At 31.4% G+C, this 25,136-nt stretch overlaps 1 protein-coding gene across 1 annotated transcript; it reads right to left on the bottom strand.

Annotated features, from left to right (window-relative positions):
- Window positions 1-8,622: 8,622 nt before the first annotated feature.
- On the bottom strand, window positions 8,623-23,215 carry LOC134714805 (synaptotagmin-11-like). The gene is made up of 6 exons (XM_063576384.1): window positions 22,896-23,215; window positions 20,684-20,929; window positions 17,764-17,829; window positions 15,382-16,280; window positions 11,790-11,934; window positions 8,623-10,036 (listed from the first exon to the last, which is right to left on the bottom strand). The coding sequence occupies exons 2-6, from the start codon at window positions 20,718-20,720 to the stop codon at window positions 9,717-9,719; spliced, it is 1,467 nt and encodes a 488-aa protein (XP_063432454.1). The 5' UTR covers window positions 20,721-20,929; window positions 22,896-23,215; the 3' UTR covers window positions 8,623-9,716.
- Window positions 23,216-25,136: the final 1,921 nt, after the last annotated feature.

Below are 25,136 nucleotides of genomic sequence, written 5' to 3'. Positions count from 1 at the left end.
ACCCACCATAGCTTGCTGGCGGTGTGAGCCAAATGAATGCTCCGTGTTGAAGACCGTATATGGACCTGTGATGGATCACTTTTACAAATTGTGACTTGGATGGAGAGTTGTCTCAATGACACACATACCCCATCTCCTTATATCTATAACTAGTTATTATTATGACAACCAGACATCGGTGTCCATATTTGTAATACACATGCGATATACATTTGACAGAACCGCACTTATCGTAAAAGACATTTTGCATTGCATCCTATCATGCTTATACAGCATTTTAACTTTGAACATTTTAATGCAACATTTTCCGCATCCGAATGTTAAAACTTTATATGTCTTATATGCGTCTTCGAAGACTATAAAACAAGCATTGTTTGCTTCTTATCCCATGTATATTAATATTTAAGTTTATGTATTGTATACAAGTCATATTAAGTTATACATTGCTAGTTTTTATTAAGTGAGAAATTAATTTCTTAAAGAGTATACAACAAAAATATATATCTTATCTTCGTATACGTACAATATAAATAGATCATGATAAGACAGTTCTCAAATATATAAATAATATGAACATTTGGTTCAGAGTTATAACAAAGAAATTGGTACTGAATTATAAAGATTAAATTAAAATCACTGTATGCTTTAGCAACGAGGTAACATAATTTGAATATATATGATATGATATATCACATGTAAATAGAAATAAATATTTGGCCTCTTTCTAGTAGCGACATATTGCTTAATAATTCAAGTCGTGTATCAAATTTAAATTTAGTGGAAGGGTAAAATTTAATATTGAATCGAACTATCAGTAAATATATAGGTAGTTTTGTTTACACTCTGTCAGATATCAAAGAAAAACTGGTGTTTACTGATGATGCAGAAATTGATTCGAACTAAAGGACTGTAAAGTACATGTATTAATTTGATGTGACGTATTGACAATTTTTACTTTTATGTTTTTCTAAAGGAGGGAGGAGTTTTGTTTACGGACCAACAGCTGAAGGAAAACGAAGTTGTTAAACGTTTAATCTTTTAAGAAAAAGGTGATAAAATATTGATATTGTCAATTAAAATACAGCTGCTGCATTTTGGCAATGACGTAAGTTTCATATTAACGGCTTTGGTGCACACTGAAATCGGATATCAAGGTGCACCCTTTTCTCATACAAGGTTAAATCTATTTATTCATCTGGAAGTTATTTGTCTTTCTTTATAATGAAAGCTTACGAGTATAGATCAATATTTTTTTAAATCACGTTTAAGTCATGCATATATGTGATAAATTAGAACGTTGCATGTGATTGTTACCATTGTATTCTGATCTCATTAGCATCTGTTCATCATAAGTTAAAGGTTTAAGTTTCTTCAAGTATATGCTCAACACCAAATGATCATTGAGAAGCAAAACAAATACGATATTCAAGGGTCTCGATGGGGTGTCCTTTACCTCTGAATTCATTTCTGTATTCTTTGATTTCCCCCTATTCCGAACACGTTTTGACCTTTATTCTCTATTCTTTATATGTCAGCATCTCAGTATTATCTATTGTTCTTTTTTGCAATACTTTCCTGTTTTCTTCATTTGTTTTACCAATTATTCTCTATTCCATAAACCCGACCCTCCCGATCTTTACCATTTACATCTTTAAAATATAAGAATACAGAATCTCCTGGCAGAAAATTACATTACGAACACACTGTATAAAGGACTTTCAACTTTGTACTTATGAAAAGGCTTATCAAACAGACGGGGTCGTAACTACAAAAATGTAAGCTTCTGATATTGGTCAGGGGAGGTAAAGCCCCCCAACTTTACTCCCTCCACAACTAAGAGAAACATGGTGCATCCTTTTTCACCTCCATGTAAGATTTCAGTGATAGGCACATTTATTTACACTGACTTCCATATATAACATTTATATTATGCAAGAAAATTAGGATTATGTTTTTATATGAATATAAAAAAGAACCCTTTTTTCAAAAAATAATGTAGTTGAGAGCAAGATGGTCCAGATACAAATTGTATCTTTAGCAAAGTGGTAACCGTGGGGAGTCTATACGAGAGGCATAAATGCAGGAGAAATATTTCCTATTTCGCATTTGCGTTGAATTTGTTATTAGAAAATTGCCCATCTTGCTGAAGTCCAAATGCACATGCACTTGTCTCAGATTTTTTTTTCTTATAGGTCTTAATATAACAGTTTATAGGGGGAAAAATTCTGAGACAAGTGCCTTGGTCCAAATATTCCTATTGCTAATGTTTAACTTGCATGAATTGTGAAATTATTCCAGCACATATAGAATATAAGTATTTCAGTATAATAAATATTTCAGCTAAATACAAGTCCTCATACATTGTATAGAAAGAATGCAAAATTGGTCAAAAACACGGCAATGTGGCAATCAGAAACATTAAGCCAGAGATATACGGACAACATCATGACTTAAAGGCCGAAAAGACAAACAAAAGTAAAATTATAGATTACACAACACAAACCAAAAAGAACACAAACTCAACCAAAAATCAGGGATAAACGGAGGAGCACTGTGCTTGCTCCGCAGAAAATCCCATTCGAAAATTTCAATAAAGAGACCACGCTCGACAAATGAAATTTACACTTCAAATAGTATAAAAAAGAAGATGTGGTATGATTGCCTATGAGACAATTATCCACAAAAGACCAAAATGACACAGACATTAACAACTATAGGTCATCGTACGGCCTTCAACCATGAGCAAAGCCCATACCGCATAGTCATGCAGCTATAAAATGCCCCGATAAGACAATGTAAAACAATTCAAAGGAGAAAACTAACGGCCTTATTTATGTAAAAAAAATGAACGAAAAACAAATATGTAACATATAAACAAACGACAACCACTGAATTACAGGCTCCTGACTAGGGACAGGCACATACATAAATAATGTGGCGGGGTTAAACATGTTAGCGGGATCCCAAACCTCCCCCTAACCTGGGACAGTGACTTTTTTTGTTGTTGGGATATACAAGTACCTGCCCACGTCCACTATGTGTTTTTTGTGAGATGTATTTCTATTTGTATTCATCTGATAAGTAAAGCATTTTTCAACTGATTTTTATAATTCCGTTCTTATGTTGTACTGTTACACGCTGACCCAGGTTAAGGGAGTGGGTGTGTGTTTGGATCCCACTTACATGTGTAACCCCGCCACATTATGTATGTATGTGCATGCCTTTCCCACGTCAGGAGCCTGCTATTCAGTGGTTGGTCTTTTATTGGAGTGATACATATTCGTTTTTCATTAATTTTTTGGTGCATAAATTAGGCCGATCGTTTTCTCGTTTGAATTGTTTTACATTTGTCATTTCGATGGATTTGCTTATTGTTGAAGGTCAACCTCTAATTGTTAATTGTTAAATACGGTAACCGTTAATTTTCTGTGTCATTTGGTCTCTTGTGGATTGTTGTTTCTTTTGCATTCATATCATATATTCTTTTTTATATGTAAACCTCAGATCTGTGTACGGCCTCAAATTTGTGTCCATTTCTCAAAACGGTGGATAGCAAAAAGCATAGTGCACAGCAAAAAGCATATTGCACATTTATATTTAGAATATCTAAAAAGCGATATACTTTGTGACGTCATGTCATGAATTTCAGGATATTGTTAAACGATCTTAAACGTTTTGAAACAAATGATATCTGTGATCGATTATTTGACGAACAAAATCTTCAAATACACAAGATGACAAACAAACAAAAAAAGCAATTGAAATAATAACTAATATTTAGTTATTGTCAAGGAAAATTCCAACAAAATCAAATGACAATTTTGATAAAAATATGGTCGGAGATTAATAATAATTATAATAAATATAGCCTTTGTATGAGGTCAATACAAGATATATCGACCTCGGACTTCGTCCTCAGTCGATATACTTCTTTCAGGTCAATATACCCTTTTATCATATACTTGTGTATAATATTATATTAGACCCCGTTCACATTATGACATTTTTATCGATTTAAACTAGACCTGTTCACTTTAGATCGGTTTAAGGGCCAATGTGAACGCATTGAATCGATCTTCAATCGGTCTAAACTAAAACACCAACTGAGGTAGTTTACTTTGAATCGATCTAAAGTCAACCGATCTTACTTTAGATGTGAACGCATAGATCAGTTTAAACTAGTACGATTGAATCGAAAATAACGTATGCGCATGTATAGCGGCAAGACTATCTCAGAGGTTCGTTGTTTAACCCATATTTCTCTGTTAAAAGACCTTTAAAGCGAACTAAAAACATGTTGTCTTCGCCGTAGCATAGATTTGCGAAATCTATGTCTTCTTTTCTAAAGTTGATTTTTTTTTTCTTTGCAGGAACCGCAGTATTTCCGGCGTCGTGTTGTAACTTCGTTGCCACAGTTATTTTTTTTCAAAATTAAACGGAAACTGTAATAACACCAGTATCATTTTACTTGGGATTCAAGAGAAACAAAATAACTTTATCCAATTTTGTTTCCAAGTGAGTGTATCAGTGTATCAACACATGAATTTGATAAATCAGTTCTATTTATACAGTGTTTACAGTTTAACGGGCAAAAAGGTTAGACCGATTGCGTTTTAATTGTAGTGTGAACGCAGTGGTTCAGATCAGACCGATAGAGATCGTCATGATTAAAGATAATGTGAACGCTAACTGGTTTTATTTAGATCGATTCAAATAAGATCGATAAAAAAAATGCTAGTGTGAACAGGGTCTTACTGACCTCATACAAAGCTATATTTGTATATATTGAAATATTTGTCAATCACAATAGAATATATATCAACTGTTTGGTCTTAGCTGATATCTATTTAGTTCAAATGTAAAACCTGTAATTATGTCTTTAATAACGAAAATCTTTCCCCGAGAAGAATCATTCTTTATGTTTTGGCATATTCCTTCTCTCCAGAAACCATATATTCCATGGTTTTACAGGACATAGATGTGTTACTTGATGACGTTTTGTTATGCTTTTCGTCGATGAAAGAACACAGATTTGAGCCAAAAATAGCCATATATTTGAGTAAATGAAAGACATAGATTTGAGTCAAAAATGGCCATAGATTTGAGTAAATAGAGGACATAGATGTGTGACAATAAAAGACATAGATTGGGGACAGTAAAGGACATAGATTTGGAACGTCTAAGACGCAATATGAGAAAGGACATAAATTTGCGGAAAACACATAGATTTGAGGTTTGCATATAATATACAATGTACGAAACAGATATTCCACAACGTTTAACTAAATAACTATCGCTTCTGTATAACTTTAGACCAGACGATTTTCGAATCCTGAAACACGGCGAGTCTTTATCAAAGAAATTTTATAATGTATTTACATATATATCAAAGACAACGATTTCCTCATATATAATCTAATATTTGGAATTTACAAATCTTTATAAACCCTATCTCTTTAAAAATACGGTATAAATCTATACTTTTGTATAGAAAACTCAATCAGAAAGACCGAGAAAATGAATATCTTCAAAATCACATTCCTCATATGATGCAGCTACAATGTACTTATAATCTAGCTATTAAAGAATTGTGTTAAAATATTTTATCCTACTTCAGAAAAAAATGTGTTCTTTACTTTGATGGTACTAAAAATTCCCTTTGCTGTGGTATGCAATTCAAATAAGACAAATCCACTTTGAACAATAAAAATGTATAATGCATCCTTTGAGGATTAAACTTCATGATTCATACTATCATTGACATTTTGAAAATATAATACACAGGAGCTATTATAAAGGATATACTTATATTATTTATGTCATGGAAACACTTAAATATAAGGTTTAGATGACTGCAGGTCAATGTAGCCATAAAGACAGATGTGATAAAAGAAACAGGAGGTTCATAGCTGAGTGAAAACGATTGAACTATTTATAACATAGAATTCAAGAAAGAGTAATAAAGGGGGAGGGGTTAAAAATTCTTCCCCAACACGTGTATAAGGATATGCGTAGTGCCAACATGAATTATCACAATACAGATAAATTTGGAAGCTGTATGTTGGTTGCAAAGCGATAGTTCAGACACAATTTGTACGCGTCATTTGATAAGGATCGACTGGAATGATAGACGGTGAAATTGGGAATGCCTCTTGAAAATGAGGGCATGTGTAATAGGGAAGGAAGTTGTCTTGCATAAATTCTCGAAGCGCAGAAAGCGTGTCAGTCCGGCTTCACACAAAACATAGGATATAATTACCATCCAGACAGGACGTGGCTACAAATTCACACATCTCACAGAGACAAAAAACGGACGCCGGACTAAGGGTTTTACTGCCGGGCGAAAGAAGACTAAGATATGATCTAATTTATATAACCCAGTACCTCTTGAGGTTGTACATGTACGTAGCTTTTATCCCATATTTTTTTGAAGTCGTTGCACCTTCAAAACTTTGTATTTGTCGTTCAAGTTATGATACGACCAGAATTCGCATGTACAGACAAATAGAAAAATCACAAAATACTGAACTCCGGGGTTAATTAAAAAAAAGAAAGTCCGAAATCAAATGGCAAAATCAAAAGCTCAAACACATCAAACTAATGGATAACAACTTTCATATTCCTGACTTGGTACATGCAATTTCTAAATTAATGTAGAAAATGGTGGATTAAATCAGGCCTGGATTTAAAGCTAGCTAAACCTCTCACTTGTATGACAGTCGAATCAAATTCCATTATATTGACAACGATGAGTTATAAAAACAAACAGATATAATAGGTAAAAATGTCAAAAATAAGAGAACAGTAGTCAACATTGCGTTATAATCTTCACTATAAAAACAAACCAATATGTAACAAAGAAGAACAAAATGTTATATAGACCAAACATATTAGCTTCCTACCTATATCAAGGTGCAATAATGCTCTTGGTGAAGCTCTTTTAAATAAATCAATTCACCAATTGCTTATTCGAAGAGATGTTTGAAACAAAACAAAAAACCATATCATTTTTAACATCCTATCGAACTTCAAATTTTCCCTTTAACTCAGAATGTCCTAGAACTACTGAACTGGATACTATAATGTCTGTTAATTGTAGCACGTATGTCGAGTGAGTTGCTCTTGATGAAAATTTACTGCACAGTTCGTTAAATAAAAAAACATTTACAAATCCCACTATTTTAATGTACTAGACATGCCATTAACGACGATTTATCGATTCCTACCGTAAATATTTATTTATTTTAAGCTTACAGGAGGGAAGACCATGTAAGCATTGGTCATCTTAGTAAAAAATTAAAATACCAAATTGATTTATTATAAGCTTACAGGAGGGTAGACCATGTAAGCATTGGTCATCTTAGTAAAAAAATGAAATGCCCAATTAATTTTCCAAAAATTAGAAATTTACATAATATAATAATTTAAATAAAAATGAAAATATAAATAAATTACTGCCTTTAACCTGCAACATCTCCCTATAAACGCATTTAATGGTAACGCGGGCCCACATTTAACACCTTATCAAATATAAAGAAGTTATGGTATATTGTTGCTGGGAAACATGTGACGCATTATTAAGCCTATTTAATATATAATTTGCATATTAAGTTTCAGCAATATCTCTATGTTTTACCGTCACCTCGTACTAGTATGAAAGAACTTTAAGATTTACCTAAAGCTTTCTCGTCTCAAAATGGCACAATTGTATTCTCATATTTTAACATACATGTTAAAAGAACCGAGTGCAATTATCTCGCTGTATTGAAGACCCATTGGTGGCCTTCGCTCTTTGGTCATGTTTTTTTTTTTTATACATTCCCTTTTTCAATTCTAAATTTTATATCTTACTGTATATACCAATGTCATGAATCTTTACAAAATGTTATATATACATATATATTATAAGATTTGATATGAGTGCCATTGAGAAAAATCTCCGTCTAAGTGTAAAAGTTAACCATTATAGGTCAAAGATCGGCTTTCAACACGGAGCCTTCAAGTTGGATCACATCGAACAGCAAGCTATATAGGGTCCAAAAAATGTGTAAAACCATTCATACAAGAATCTCGAAGGCGTTTATCTACATAAAAACGAGAACGAGACACAGTGACACAATGTATACATGGGGCCAAGTTACAACAGTTATTTGTACTTGTTGTTTGCCCTATCATCCCTCTTTGTACGCCTCTTGATACAACGTGAAAGTCGACGCTTATATATCCTTCCGTCCGTTAAGCGTTTGTGTGATTCCCTCTAGATTTTTCTCTTGTTGTGTATATCAGAATTGGATAAACGAGTCAATAACACAACCTACTCTTTCTTCTGTGTGAAGATAGGAATATTCATATTGGGCCATTTGATGAAATGATAAAACTGAGAATTGGGAATGAGAAATGTGTGAATTACACAACACCCGGCCAAAGAGAAGGAAATGGACGATGAATACCAATGGTTCTAATACAGAAATCTCGCAAACCAGATAAATACGTCAAGTTTTGACCGTGTCGACTGATAAGCCAGCTGGAACTTTTGATACCTGAGAGACAACAACATTTATAGATACAAGTTGAGATGGTGAATTTCTATGTCTGGCAGAAAAAATACGCCGTAAGATAGCAAAGTGTTAAAATCTTTTATTTGAAAACAATAAGCAATCATAATATAGAGAGCCATACAACGCATTTCTGGACATAACTATGAAAAATATAAAATATCATTTTATTTCTATGCAATCTATATAAAAATTTCCCGGTTTGTACAGCATTCGATTGTTGTTATATAAATATTTCACAGAACCATACAGAAACATATAATTAAAATAAAGTGGTAAAACGTTTTATGAAACCTCTTATGCATTTAACAAGCTGTCTTAAATATACAAAAAATATAATCAGATACATTTTAATTGGTTTCAAAATCATTATAAAACTTTGAACTCTTCGAAATACTAATTGAAGATGTTCCTGAATGTGGCCTTCAATAAATACTCTTCAACCCTTTGGGCCTTTTAAGTGCTTTGATTCAAGTGTCACTACTGAGTGTTTTGTAGACGAAACGCACGTCTGACGAACAAAATTATAAACCTTGTACCGGCTTTGGTGACCCCCCTCCCCTCCCCTCCAACACTATGGACTTAAATGAAATAAAATCATTTCATTTCGAAAACACTTAATTGTTTGTACATGTATACATTTACATTAAGACAAATATAACAATAAAACAAGACATTTCCATTATTACTAATATGACTAGTTGAACAACGGTGTCTATGAGGATCTGAACGGGTTCTTCATTTCTGATTTATTTATTTTTGAAACCATTTTTTCTTTTTTTTTCTCTATTCTTTATTATTTTTGTCCTTTTATTCTCCCCTCTTTGCTTTTAACACCCGCTATTCTCTATATATAATTCTTTATGTTTTTTGTCTTTTGTCTTTTCTTTATCATTGCGGCCTTATTTTCTGTAGTATTGGTCAATCATTCTTTATTTTGTAAACCCATCCTGACCCTCATATGTACATAAGAATTTTGGAAAATGTTGAAAGACATCACAAACGAAAATATCACATAAGTTTGTTTTAAAGCATGAACATCATTTTTGAAGGCATACAGAGTGCTTATACCCAAATTGCAGAACCTGCTTAATTGTCAATTGTAGCTATCAACCAAGTCTATGGTAGTACTATAATTTATTTCACTTCCATGGTCTATCATCATGGCTCAAATTTTATAACTGGAAGGATATTATGCCATTTGGCAACTTCGTGCGAACATGGCCGAATCATTTCTAACCAATGATCGACGCCTGATTTTGGGCCATGTTTTGCTATCACCACACGGCCTATAACACCATCTTTTGTGTGTCGACGACCTCTCATTATCACAAGCTCTAGCGCATGCTCACCAACAGTTGAATTATGAATGTCAAAAAGGAATGGTTGGTTCCACACCGGACTGTATCCACTCACAGTTTTTGTTTCTTTTGTCATAATAAGTTCACCGTGTAGATAGATATTTAATATAATGTAATGGACTGAAAAAATAAAAGAGAAATACTTGTAAAAACAAAGAATATGTATTTTAAAAGCATAGAAATACAAGGACCAGCTAAATTTTTCCTCCTACATCTTAATTATTACATGTTAAAGTACAAAGTAACCAAGTCTTTCTTTATTTGGAACTTAAAAAACAGAGATAACATTGATTACTTTGTCCCTTTACTTGAAGGTCTCCTACAACGCCAATATAATTTCACTTAATCACAAATCAACTAATTAACCATTTTGTTATACGAAAAGACACATTCGTATTACGCAACTAAAGGAACTCGGACAAAGATTTGATTTCGAAATTGAAAACGTACAAAAAGAAGGATTTTCACTAGAAGAAAAATTATGTAATCAATAACAATTATTGCTATTTCCAGAATGCAATATATCAGGAAAAATCAATACATCATATAATAATGGTATACTGGGCTTCAGAAATAGAACATGAGGCTATTTATGTATGACAACTATGCTATCTGGGTTCCTGTAATTAATCATAATTTTTTATTAGTCTTGAAGCTATGAATCATAGTATGTGGGATGATAACGCTTTCAAGCTTTGAATACCATCATTGAAATCTCATTCCCCAAAGTCAGTGGTCATTCTGTTGCATTAGTGACTGCGCTATGTAGGTTTGCATTCGATTTGTATGGTGTTTTTTTTTAAATTAAAAAAAATATTTAGTTTAATTGGTGAAAAGGGACGGAAATGTTTGTTTGCAAACAAAACTAGTTTAGCTAGACGGCCACATTTGTTGCCTCAGTTGCAGATCCAAGAGGGTTGGGTTCCGGGGGTTTGGACCCCCTTTTTTGGACGATCAATGCATTTGAATTGAGACATATATATAAATAGTACATTCAGGGTTGGGACCCCTTTCAATTATAACTGGATCCGCCCCTGTGCCTGTATCAATCCAGTCTATCTGTACCATGCGTAGCATATTATTTTTTTATGTTTAATTGTGTGATTATTATGGTTTCGGAAGAGTCCGTGTTGTTTGTAAATATAGCCAGTTGTGTACTGTGTGGTATGTTGAGTTATTCCTGTCATCTTTTTTAATATATCATGAAGTGGTTAAACTGATAAAATATACTGCTGAAAGATACCCAAGAACTTAGTAATACGTCTAATAAATCAAATATAAACAATATTGTTCCAAATTCAGATATTTCAATTTCACACGGGAAACTCATTTTGGGGCATTTTAATGCTCACTATGTGATGTCGTTTAGCTTATGATTGAGTGCTGTGCCTCATTAAGTCTCTGTTTGAAACTTGTCTCATTGCCAATCATACCACATCTTCTTTTATTCTTTTAAATTCTTTTAGCGATTGAGGAAGCTATTTCTTGTTAATATTTTGTATATGCTAAGAATTAAGTCTGAACAATAATTTACAAAAAGCCTTACTTTATCCTTTTGACAATGTTAGTGGCAAATAAGTTTTAAATATTATAATAAATTATTACTTTTCTATTCAGGTCCCTTTATTGACAGATTAGCATAAGACTATGTAACCATGTTCATAGAGGTTATCAGACATAACACAATTCTTGTGTTATAAGTTTTATTCCCATAAAATCAATGGCAATTTCATCGTTCGTACCCCAAAATGAAAATAACGCCACGTCATTGTTTATGACATTTTTAACCAAGCAGGACGTTTTGGTGCACACTTTTGAAAATATTACCCAGGATGCATTAGATTCTGAAACGGCTAATTGTCTAAATGTTTACCTGGTTGTCCAAGAAGTCTATCTGATTTCGGTAAATGTTCTGCTCGTCTTATAAATACTTTCATTCTTTTGGCCATACTGTTATACTGCAGCAAAACAAATATTTCACCCAAATTGCTGTTTAAATGTTTGTCTGCAGTAGAATGCTACAAGAGAAAAATATTCTGATATTGAAATCTACAAATTAAACTTGAACATACTAAAACCTTCCTGAAAAATATTCTAAACAATTGAATTACACTATATAGCTTTGTAGTCTATTTGCTTATTACAGATTATGTAACTTAAGATTCAACGATTATTTGGAAAAATTGTGCAAAATCAGATTTCCACGATAAATTGTGGGTCTATATGAGTCAACATATAAGATCAGACAATGACTTCAATTAGACATTTTGGTTTGTTAAGTTGCCTTTAAAGAGTGTGAATATTCTACTAGTAACATCTATGATCTACAAAAAAGTGTTATAATTACTTATCAACAAACAGTTCTGGTTTTGGCAATTAAACCAGAAAAAGACAAAATAGTAAAGACAGTGGTCACTACGTTTGGTAGATTTGAGATGATGGCAAGATTCCGGTGTATCAAAACAAGTTGATCTTCACGAAATAAGATAAAAGATTTAACAAAAAAGATGTTTATAGATATAGGAAGATGTGGTGTGAGTGCCAATGAGACAACTCTCCATCCAAATAACAATTTAAAAATTAAACCATTATAGGTTAAAGTACGGCCTTCAACACGGAGCCTTGGCTCACACCGAACAACAAGCTATAAAAGGCCCCAAAATTACTAGTGTAAAACCATTCAAACTTATATATGTATTAAATTAGTTTAGTGCAAATTAGATGTAGTCCTCTAGTATCTTCGGTTCTGACTCGACACCATTCATATACAAGAAGGCCCCATCTACGACATTTTAACATTTTATATGACTAATACAATTTCTTCATTTAATTCATACGCAAGTTTAAATATTATTGCTAATGATTTATGTTTATATAATATATTTGAAGATGGGGTGTGTTTTGTTTTTATTATATTTTCTCCTACTTTTCCTCGGTCTATTCGTTACAGCTCGATGATTAAACAATTTAATTTTTATAAGGGCAAGCAAGTAAACAATCATGGCTGATGTCAATAAAATAAGTCATGGATGTATTTGAGATGTGTCTTTTTTTATAAAAAATAAATAGACCCATTTCTTTTCACAAATAATATACATATGTATTTAACTGTTATATATATAAATTTCCAACCGATCAGTTTTCCCATTAGTTTTCTTGATGGAGGAAGAAAGAATAAGTAAATTTTAATGTCTTAATACTTTAATTTAAAAGGAAAAGTTGTTTCCGTCATCAATTGATTTGAGAAAGTGCCAATTTTATAATCAATTCGAGATAAGTGTATCTTTATATTGATATCAAATCAACACCTGTCTATTTAGCGATAAAATGTAAAGATTGCATTAATATTTAGGTATAAAGAAAACAGCGTGTTTTTTTCTGAATTTAACATATTTAACCATATTATGGATAAAAATGAAACTTGATGGAATGCAGAGTGCACAATCTTTAAAATGTTCTACAAAAGGACAACGTGACTATGCACAGAAACTTCAGAAACATGCCTTTTTTGTGCAAAATATATCTATACAAGAAGATGTGGTATGAGTGCCAATGAGACAACTCTCTATCCATGTCAAATTTTATAAAAGTAAACCATCATACTTAGGTCAAAGTACGGTCTTCAACAATGAGACTTGGCTCACACGGAAAAGCAAGCTATAAAGGGCCCTCAAAACTACTAGTGTTAAACTATTAACAAGGGAAACCAACAGTCTAATCAATATGAAAAAATAAGAAACACGTATGAACCACATCAACACACTACTGACTTCCTGAATTAGGCTAGTACTGTGCAAACAATTGAAACTGATTTAAACGTTTTAATGGTACCAAACCTTCGTCCTTATCTGACACAATATTGTAACAACACAGCAGAGAAAATCTCACTATAAAATATCAATTGAAATGGCTTAACTCAATCAAAAGATATATAAAATTGCATATTCATTCTCAGGTTTTTGTCTATTTTGTTATTGACTGATTCGGATTATAAAACTTAACCAAACGATATTGTTCTTATGAAACTTAAAACAAAATTATATTAATTTGTTAAGTTCAAAAATGATTTTTCTTAGAACGTCTCATGTGGTACTCTCAGAAAGTTTTGATGTGTATCTTCAAACAAAAAAAAAAGAATGAAAAAGGAAATCAATTTGACATTTTAAAATTTCGTTAGTTTCTTTCATGTTCAGCAAATCATTAATCGGCAGTAATTATATGTTGGAAAAGAAACAAATATTTATTAAATTTCAATTCATATGGAATTCTCTTTAATTATAATGTTAAAAGCAAAAGTGGACCTCTATAATTAATGTTAGATCAGTAGATGAAATAAACATTTATTTCCTTTTAATTTTGTTCGCCGTATTTGCTAATTTAACACTGATAAGTTTACAGAGTATTTACAGAAAATAATTGGAATCTCAGCACGTTTTTGGCTAGAAGCTTAAAACCAAGCCAAGTGACAAATATTTCACTCGTATTGTGGACATACAAAAGTCACAAAACTTTCTCGACTACCTCAAGAAAAATCTGAATTAAATGTCAACCTTTTCTGGTTCTCATGCGCAAAATTTGTTATCGAATTCCATAAAAACAGTCTTTTACATGTATCAATTCATGCATAATAAGCAAAGAAGGCCTAAAAAAGATATTAATACTGTATATAATGTGTAACAGCATACAACTTGATGAGTGTAGGCGAATATACTGTAGATACTGTAGACACGGCCATTTTGTAATAATTAAGATGATGTTTTGCGGAGCATATGTTGACTTCTATCTACGCTTTAAAACAAAACTGAATAGAAGTGGAAAAAAGTATGAAATCTTGAATAGAAATGGAAAAAAGTATGAAATCTATAACAAAACTGAATTAAAGATTGCAAATGTTCTTTAATTTCGTACTTTATTGGCCTTTTAACTTTTTCTTTCTTTCGGCGACTCTTTTGTAGACGAAATGCGCGTCTGGCGCAAACACAAAATTTCAATCCTGGTTTCTATGCTTAGTTTATTCGCTCTAATTCCTAAGTTCTAGAATTGTAATATTTTACAATAAAAGCATAAGTAGATATAGGAAGATGTGGTATGAGTGTCAATGAGACAACTCTCCATCCAAGTCAAAATTTATAAAAGTAAACCATTATACTTAGGTCAATGTACGGCCTTCAACGTGGAGCCAAGGCTCACATCTAACAGCTAGCTATAAAGGGCCATACTAGTATAAAACCATTCAAACGGGAAAACTAATCTGTATAAAAAACGAGAAACGAGATACACTTATGAACCACATAACAGACGACAACCACTGATTCCTTACGTATGACAGGTGCAAACAATTGCCGCGGGATAAACGTTTAATGGTACCAAACCTTCTCCATTTTCTGAAACAGTAGTATAACATTAAAACATAGAACTTCAAGGACACACTATAAAATTTCAATAAGAAATGATCTTTAATTTACCTTTTTTAGCCTTTTTCTTTGAAGAATGAGTTCCATTCGTGTAGGAGATGGTGATTTTATATTTATTTCAGTACACTGAATAAATGCTTCACCAATAAAGTTGGTCTTTGATTTTGACTTTTTCTTTGAAAATAAAGACAGTCTAATTGTACAATGTTCTAAATCTTGTAACGATACGTTACTAAACTGTAAAATTTCGTCAAAATGTACAATTTCATCCACAGGCACGACTTTCGTGTTTATGCCTTCGTTTGATTTAGGGAATAAATGAGCAGTAATAAACACTTCAGAATTTTGTGTTTTTGAAGGAAGATCCATAGCGTCTTGTAAGTCTATATTTAACACAGAGTTAGCTTGATGGTAGTCTAAACAAAGCGTAAGTACTGTGTCGTTATCCGTCCTATAAATAACACCGGAAGCTACCCCACTTGTCAAGTTTCCCATTGACTTTGCCCTTCTCATCATTCTCAATTTCTTAATAGCGGAAATTTTATTCATGTCAGATGTAGATTTGTCACTTTGAGGACTACCGCTTAAAGTAGTTTCAATTATATCTGAACCGGAAGGAGTACTTGATCTATCACCGGAGGGTGTACTCGATCTATCGGACATATCCAATTCGGAATACTCTTCTTGTGGGTATTCTTCGCTATACATAAAAGTGTTATAATTTGTGTCGTCAACAGCATTTTTGTTATCTTCACTTTGTGAGCGATACAGTTGGCTGTTTAAACTAGCAATTCCAAACGGCGATGGCGCATCATTTGTGATAAAGAAATGCCCTAGACTAGATTTGCGCCGCACTGAAGATTTGCGTCGTCTGAGGCAAATGATGCATGCAAAAATCACACCGGAAATAACAACTGCACAACACACTGCGATGATGACCTGTACCACAGCTAAAACAAGAAAAACGAAATGCAGTTAACTATTTAGTTTATATGAATATCCTTACAGTATTTTTTGTTTTTGTTTTTTGTTTCGTGGAGATTATCTTTTTCATATTGATTTTGTTTTCTGATTGTTTTGTTTTTGCGTGCAATCATCCTAAAATTGCAACCAAATTAAAAATATGAAAAATACATATTGATTGATTGATAATTGGTTGCTTGTTATTGTGATTTTTTGACTAAAAACATCCGAAAGTTCAAATAAAGCATGACCACGTCATTTTATGCTGTTATGGATGACGGCACATCGAAATACTGAATTTGTTTACGCCATTTGTTTATGGATGACGGCACATCGAAATACTAAATTTGTTTACGCAATTTGTTTTTGAACTAGTATTGACGAAGACATAAAGTAATGAAATAACTTTTAATAAGTAGTGATAAAATCTAATTTTACATGATTCAAATTAAATGCGATGTTTCTGTTTCTTAATCAAGAGCACTAAAAAAAACCTCATATAATCCAAATAATACATATCTAAGTATGTAAATAATACATATCTAAGTATGTAGTGTTTGTTCTCCATTTTTTTTTTAGAAAGACATGGATTTCCTTTACATATTAAAGTAAACAAAAATTACCTACTCAAGCTGCATTTCAGAGACTAAGTGTTAACGAAATATTGGATATGATTTGAAACAGCTAACAAGAAATACAGTTATTTTAACGTTTCGATTCCAGTTATACAACATGTAAGAAGTTTGATATGCATTTGCAGCGTTTGCTTGGATTATTTAAAAGTTTCGTTTAGGGAATAATCATTTTACTTCACAGTTGGAAAAGGAAGGGCTTAATGTTTGCACCAAAACATTTTCTGACTAAGACAAAAATTATAACCCACCCGTTTGAAGTAAAATGGTTGCTCCACTAGTAAGCTTTAATAAGCTTCTGACCTGTGAATCTTCTTTTAACATTTGACAACATGTTGATAGTTTAGTAATGAGATCAAGTAAATGGTAATATTGACTTTGTAATACAGATTGCGTAGTAAAAGCCACCACTCTTATCATCTAGTTTTAATATATTAACGTATCGCTCTGGGACGTGCAAAATTAATGTATTTTAACTCGAGCACACTGACAGAATAATCAGACGATATTTTTCCAATCAATTGTAAAGTGCAAATCCGCCCGCAACATTTTTTCTTCTTCTACGGCCTGGAATCAGGTTTGAAATAATGATTTTCTCTTTGTATCAATACGGTTAACAAACGCCATAAAACGGGTTTATGTCAGAAAAATTAGTTTAATATGTCATTTATTGGTGCGTGGGTCTAAAATTATTGCAGAGGCTGTCTACAGCTATACATTTCTAGCTTGGAAAACACTGATGAATTAAATGGTTATGGGAATACCTACACATATACGGGATAGGTAATATAACAGTTAAAATCATCAAAGACAAATAAGTATCAATGTATCGACTTACGATCATCAATTGGATGTTTGTGAGCTCCTTCTTTACCATCATGTCCTGTATTGTCTCGTTTCTGATCTGAAAAGACAATTAAAACCATTAAATATATCCGTATCCTCAATACATGTCAGTTTTCTTAATGGGCAGTTTGTAATTGAAAAATTAGTGGCCCTATATTGTTTAATTTGGGATACTGAAACGTATGTCAGTACTAAGATTCCGAATTACTTATGCAATGTGTTTTTAATATTGATTGCAATTGATTAATAAGTTATTGATGTTGATTGCTTAACGTCCAGCGGAAAATAGTTCACGTTTATTAATGAATAGATCAAGTTTACAATCAGTCTAATATGCAGGTTTTGAAAAGTGGATCTTTATAGAGGTTAAAGGCGGTTAATTTAATGCCTCGTTCACACTGACAATAAGAAAAGATAGAGACAGACATTTGGCCATTCAGTGGATAACTTTCGGACCCCTCGAACAGTTTCTGCAATGGTTGTTTTGCATGCCTATACACGTTGCATCGGGTTAGCTGTAATCATAATCTCAGAGTAAATACGTAAGAGATACAAACATAATAGCTTTTAATTACATACTTAGGCGTTAGTACATGAACTATTATATTTCAAAATGCATACATTTAATCTATCATTCAGAAACTAACATTTCAACTTACCAGCAATGATCTTTGTTGATAACTTTGTGTAAAAAAAATAAAAAATAAGTGAATGTATGAGAATTGACTCGTAACAATTAAAGAAGTGTCTGCACACTAGCTGATGGTGTCTTAATTCGTGAGTTTGGGGAATATCCTTAAACAATTCCATAATATAGCTCCATACAAGACGTCGGAGGATATGTGCAACTCGCAACATTTCCATTTTGTTAACCCCTCCCTCATCAGTGTGCACAGTGTCACTTAAGTCTCTTTGGAACTTCTCTGGAATATGCACAGAATTAACTATAACTTTCAAATAATCAAGAAACTTTGTTAAAGACAACAAGAGCTGACAAAATCATAAAAATATACTATATTCTTCCATATAACTCATTGAGAACCTAATGTGCACTCAGTGCAAGAAGACTATATAATATCGTACTTCAGGGAGTATTAAGTACAACAAATTTTCTAAAACTGTATATAATGTATGTAGATATAGCTAATTAAAAGTTTAAACTATACCGTGCATGTCTCTGAAATGGGTTTAAAACGATAGAGATGAATCTCACCAGGACCTGTTATATAGTAATGATGTTTACATTCATAATGTGCTTCAACCTTTTCGCGTAATCCGTCACTGAATTCCCACACACTTACTGTAGACACAAGTGAACAGTATAAAAGAAGGTTTTCAATTGTTGTCGCATATCTTCCAACGCGAGCAAAAGTCTTAAAATTGGATCCGGGAAATAAAAAAATTATACTCCATTGAAAACTCAAATGAGTACAGTATTCTAGTATTCCACCAAATATAATAAAGCATTTACATGAAAAAATGTGTGATTTGGTGCACACATTATTTTGAACCTTCTTCCGTTGAATACATGTCCTAGATGGAATTGGTTGCATTACTTAATCAAAATTAATTTTGCAAGTATTGTTGCATTATGATTAAATCTAAATTAAATTTAAACAGATTCAGTATTTCATTAAAGTCAATACATGCAAAAATATAATAAGATTCGAAGGACAACACAAAAAAAACATTTGCAATGTGTGCACCAGCACATAAGATATTACAGTACCTTTCAGTAACATTACGAAATCTGACAAACTATTACACACTTAAGAACTATCTTTTTTTTCAAAATAAGGAGCTGAAATATCAAAATGCCTTTAGTTTCATTTGACAAAAAATATTGAGGTGCAACGTGGCGTGTTCACTGTTAGACGTTTACACCAATGAGGTGAGCAGTTTAAAATTCTTAAAATGTACGTCTTAATGTTTGCATCATTCAACAGGGATTGATATATCAGTTCAATATCTATTTAATTTTATAATACACGTCACAGTTTCATACATTTGCTTGGTGCGTATGTATTAAACAGAAATAAGATTGAGGATACCTATTTGGTAAAACAAGATTCAGGAGACTTATTAAGTTAGCAGTAACAAACATTCTTGTCATAAATGGGATATAAATTGTCAGTGCAAAACAAAAATAAATTTGGATTTCAGTAATCATATTAAAAAGTGAGTTTGAGTAGAACCAGGCTAGGAATTTTTGTAACACAAACATATTAAGTTGCTAGATTGGTCTCTCAATAAGTCTCTGTTTTCAAGGGCATAAATGACATGAATCATTCTATTTCACGAACATCATGTTTTCAGTCTGAAAGTTGCTAACCAAAATTTGTAGCATGTTACCGTATAATGTGCACGTCGCAATATTTCCCTTAATTTCTTTTTTGCACCTGAAATGAATAACCAATTTAGGTGACTTGTCCCATCTTCAACCTGTCAAAGAATACGCAGTTTCCGTGTTTATACACATTTAATCTTTATAAGAACCCTAACCCTTTGAAATGAACATTCATTACAGTTTATTCCGTATGGTGGGGTTAAAGGTGGTGTATGGGATGCTTGCCTGATATACAATTCAACACGCATACCTTTAGTAAAAAAGTTTAAAAAAAAAAAAAAGCCTAGAAGGAAATATTTGCCACTGGACGTAAGGCAGCAAATAATAAATCAATACCAATATCTTAATAAAACAATTCAAATTATAATAAAAACTATAATACACAAGTCCCAATATGTTGTGAAAGTTCACCTTCAAAACAAGTGACCATTTAAATCATCATATGATCCAAGTTATTTGTATTATAAGTAAAATCGTGACAAATTGTAAAGGGACTTCAAAAGAAAAGAAAAATATAAATTAAAATTGAAAAATAAATTAAAATCAAAATAAATTAAAAACGTACCTGTCACACTGTTTATAGAAGGAAATGTAATAGTCATGTTAAAAATATAATCCTTCGAAAAATAAACTATAAATCCTTCCAAAAAGTTTCCTTCATTTTCTGATCCGATACATGTCAAGTATTAGATGTGAAATCTACCATCTGCTCCGATATCAGCAATATATACAGTGGTCACATGATTACGCTCTCAATATAGTCAATTTCCATAACTGATACAAGTCGTAAAGCTATCATTACTATCCAATCCTATAAATAGAAGCCAGTAATTAGTATCTGAAACTGTGAAGAGACTTAAGTTATCGAAATGTAATAAATTAATTGAATCAGATGGTTAAATCTAAAGGATTTAATAATTTCGGGGGTACTTGTACGTATATCAAAAGTCAAAGGCTAAGGTGTTTTGATCTTGAGAAGATATTGTTTATAATACAGGTAGAATTTAGTCAACCATTGAACCGTGTCAATCTTGTTTATTTTTATTGAAATTTAATTAAGAAAGTTTTTGTTCAATCATTACCTACTCCATTTGACCGAAGTATTCCCCGGGGATATTTTTGTATTAAGTAAACATGGATACGTTACATACAAAATATAATTGTATTTACGTTTTAGATTTGATTAATTAGAAAATCTGGAATTTTATTGCTATTAAAAATTTATCGATTTTGAGAAAATGTGTCTGTCATTAAAACATTATATCATATTAGTAAAGACAGCGAATGATAGAAATACAAACATTTTAAACAGTCATATGTCTCTGGTTGTTTGTATGTTGTACTGGAACACTACATCCCCAAGTTTTTTTAAAAATTTCAAACAAGTTTAATTCCGCCGATTCTGCATGCTACATATTCACATTCTTATATTAAAATTGGTGAACAATATATGCAAGTCAAGTAAGAGAATAAATAAAATCAACTGTTGGTTCACAAAATATGACGATTCAGTTTTTCCCTTATTTATAGCGGATAAAGTTTAAAAATACCCCTGATAGTATTTCTACATCATGATTTTTATTGTTTGCACTTTAACAAGTCGGATATTGATTTTCACAAGAACAAAACGAATAGGTAAGGATAAAAAGAATACCCAAAAATGTCACGATCTCCCATTCACAATTTTGCCCCATTATCGGGGGACCTTCAATGTATGCAGTTGTATAAAATTGTGTTGATGTCTTACATTCCACGAAATATTGAAACCCCCATTTTATGTAATTAATTGAGTGTCGGGGGACTTTTATAAATAACAGCAATTATTTTACCGAGGACAAATATACTAATGACCTATACAAATACGATTAGTTCATTTTGTAGAAATTTCTAATTATAAACTCACAATTAGATTATTATAGTAGGATTAATTATGGAGACACAAATAGGAATACAAATATCATTAAATTTTAAAATCGTCTAATATTGTTATTTTGTAGTAAATAAAAAGCATTCAAATCAATCGAATATTAAGTTGACAAATCGGATCATGAACCGTTGACGTCACTTACATTACATGTAGTTATATATTATTGCATATTATTTGTTTTTGAATATATCATGAGTAAAATTGACTTGTGTACCGATTGATAATAAAGTCTAAGATGCATGATTTTCTTATTATTTTTTTATTCAATATCGGCTTTGAAATTAGCTATCAGTGAATACAAACTCTTAGTTCTTTACTTTTTGTCTCTTTTTTTAGGGATGTTAGTTTTTTCGTTTGAAGTGTTTAATATGAAATTTCAGGCCTTTTGTTGCTGACTATGCGGTATGGGCTTTGCTCATTGTTGAAGGCCGTACTGTGACCTAAAGTTGTTAGTTTCTGTGTCATTTGGTCTCCTGTGAAGAGGTATCTTATTGGCAACCATACAACATGTGACATTTTTTTTTAATATTCAACAACAAAAAATAGATGCAAAAGCAAACAGTATTTTGATTATAACACTTAGTTTTTTTAAAAATCCATAAGAATTCTTGCAATGAAAACTATTAACAACCGGCCACCTCTGTTTTTGGACTGACAGTTGAATGAAAATAAGAGACGGTTTTGAAAATATTCTAAGTAAGACATAGATATTTTTGGCGGAGGAGAAAATCCGCAATACCTATTTAGGGACATCAACTCATTGGTAGTAGTTGACATTTAAATAGTAAAAGAAAGCATACTATATGAATGCCATGTTCATTAAAGAACATTAAACTTAAAAAAACGTTACCTCAGATGAAACAAGTCCTTTCTAGTCAGAATGAAAATCCCAGTTAAAGACGATTTTTGTCTTTTATTTGAGTCGATTATGACCAGTCAGTCACGTGGTTTGATAAATTCTAAAGCGATGTTATTCCAGTGTATCGGATTCTTTCGAAAATGGATGTGTGCACTCTTTGAACATAGAGTCAAATTATAAATACTTGTTATTGCGTTAAATTGATACTTTAATGCCCTGATCACATTCGTGCTAGATTTCAAACAGACACCGGAATGAAATCCGATTTATATCGGCCATAAACATGTCACAGTTACGTTTGGTTCCATGAATGCGTGGGAGATGCAGATTGATCATTTATGAAATTCATGTATGAACGCGATTTTCGGTTAAAAAGCAGAAAAAAAACCATGCGCATTGACATTCTGGATTATAATAGTCCGTCGTGTATGCTTATTTAAAACTCAATTCATATATTATTCTATAAACCAGATGTCAAATAGCTTTATCATGACAACTGCTTTAACTCTGGATTAACAAATACGTATATAATCTGGAATATGTGTTAATGTTTTGTCAAATTTTAATAAGATTTTGTTGTGTCGTGTGATCATAGATCATTTTTTTTTATCGCAATATATAAATGACAGATTCATTGTTTTAAATGTTTTTGTTGACTTTGTTCATGTGCGTAAGTTTTAGTATGTTATTATAATAAAGATACGAATTGATTTTGTTTCATCAGTTTTTTTTCTCTCTCCAGATGTCCTGTATTATAGGACTGTCTCCAACATCAGATTGTAAAGCTGAAAATATAAAAAAAAATGCATAATTGAAAATGATGGAAAACCTTTCAGATATTTTATTTAGACTGTAATGTTAGCACACCACTGGGTTTTACAGCACAACATACAAACACACTATAAAATAGGATGAACAGATAGGCTCAAGATACCAAAGGGACATTCAAAGACGTAAATTTAAAATAAACTGACATCCTCATGGCAAAAAAGTAAAATCACAAAAATACTGAACTCAGAGGAAAATCAATTCGGAAAGTCCATAATCAAATGGCAAAATCAAATAACAAAACGCATCAAAAACGAATAGGCAAGAACTGTCATATTCCTGACTTGGTACAGGCATTTTCAAATGTAGAAAATGGTGGATTAAACCTGATTCTATAGCGCTAACCCTCTCTCTTTAATAACAGTCTCATCAAATTCCGTTATATTTACATGATGCGTTAAATAAACAGTCACAATTAATAAAATAGTCAAAATATGGGTACAACATTCATCAACGCATAACAAATTTAAAAGGGACAATTTAACAGAACACAAAAAACATCTATCTACGAACACATGGATTGACTCGAGTGTCTGACGTCATAAAATTTGTATACGTCACATAAATTTGTCGTTCAATGTGCATACAAACAGTTTTAAAATTTACATAGGCAATGTATATGGCAAGCCAAAGTGGACAAAAAGAGCTATTTTCTTATATTAAAAAATCATTTTCTAATATTAAGAAATGATTTTCTAAAATGATTTTCTAATATTAGAAAATCATTTTTTAATATTAGAAAATCATTTTCTAATATTAAAAAATAAGGTACTTTTTAATATAAGAAAATGATTTTTTAATATTAAAAAATCATTTCTTAATATTAGAAAATCCTTTTTTAATATTAGAAAATCCTTTTTTAATATTAGAAAATCATTTTTTAATATTAGAAAACCATTTTTTAATATTAGAAAATCATTTTCTAATATTAAAAAGTACCTTATTTTTTAATATTAGAAAATGATTTTCTAATATTAAAAAATGATTTTCTAATATTAGAAAATGATTTTCTAATATTAGAAAATGATTTTCTAATATTAGAAAATGATTTTTTAATATTAGAAAATGATTTATTAATATTAGAAAATGAATTTCTAATATAAGAAATTACTTTTGATTTTCTAATATTAGAAAATGAATTTCTAATATTAAAAAATGATTTTCTAATATTAGAAAATGATTTTCTAATATTAAAAAATGAATTTCTAATATCAAAAAATGAATTTCTAATATTAAAAAATCATTTATTAATATAAGAAAATGAATTTATAATATAAGAAATTACTTTTGATTTTCTAATATTAGAAAATGAATTTCTAATATTAAAAAAGGATTTTCTAATATTAGAAAATGATTTTCTAATATTAAAAAAGGATTTTCTAATATTAAGAAATGATTTTTTAA

Source organism: Mytilus trossulus, chromosome 4 (genome assembly GCF_036588685.1).
Source record: "Mytilus trossulus isolate FHL-02 chromosome 4, PNRI_Mtr1.1.1.hap1, whole genome shotgun sequence".
Taxonomy (NCBI): domain Eukaryota; kingdom Metazoa; phylum Mollusca; class Bivalvia; order Mytilida; family Mytilidae; genus Mytilus; species Mytilus trossulus.
Note: the sequence above shows the minus strand (reverse complement) of the source record. Positions and strands in the feature narration are given on the sequence as shown.

Bases quoted from the DNA above. Each gene is read 5' to 3' on its own strand.
- LOC134714805 (XM_063576384.1), bottom strand. From the start codon at position 20,720: ATGACTATTACATTTCCTTCTATAAACAGTGTGACAG. The intron at 17,830-20,683 runs GTACGTTTTTAA...TTGTCTTTTCAG, and splicing joins TTCTATAAACAGTGTGACAG to ATCAGAAACGAGACAATACA. The intron at 10,037-11,789 runs GTAAACATTTAG...TTATTTTTTCAG, and splicing joins TAGACTTCTTGGACAACCAG to TCCATTACATTATATTAAAT.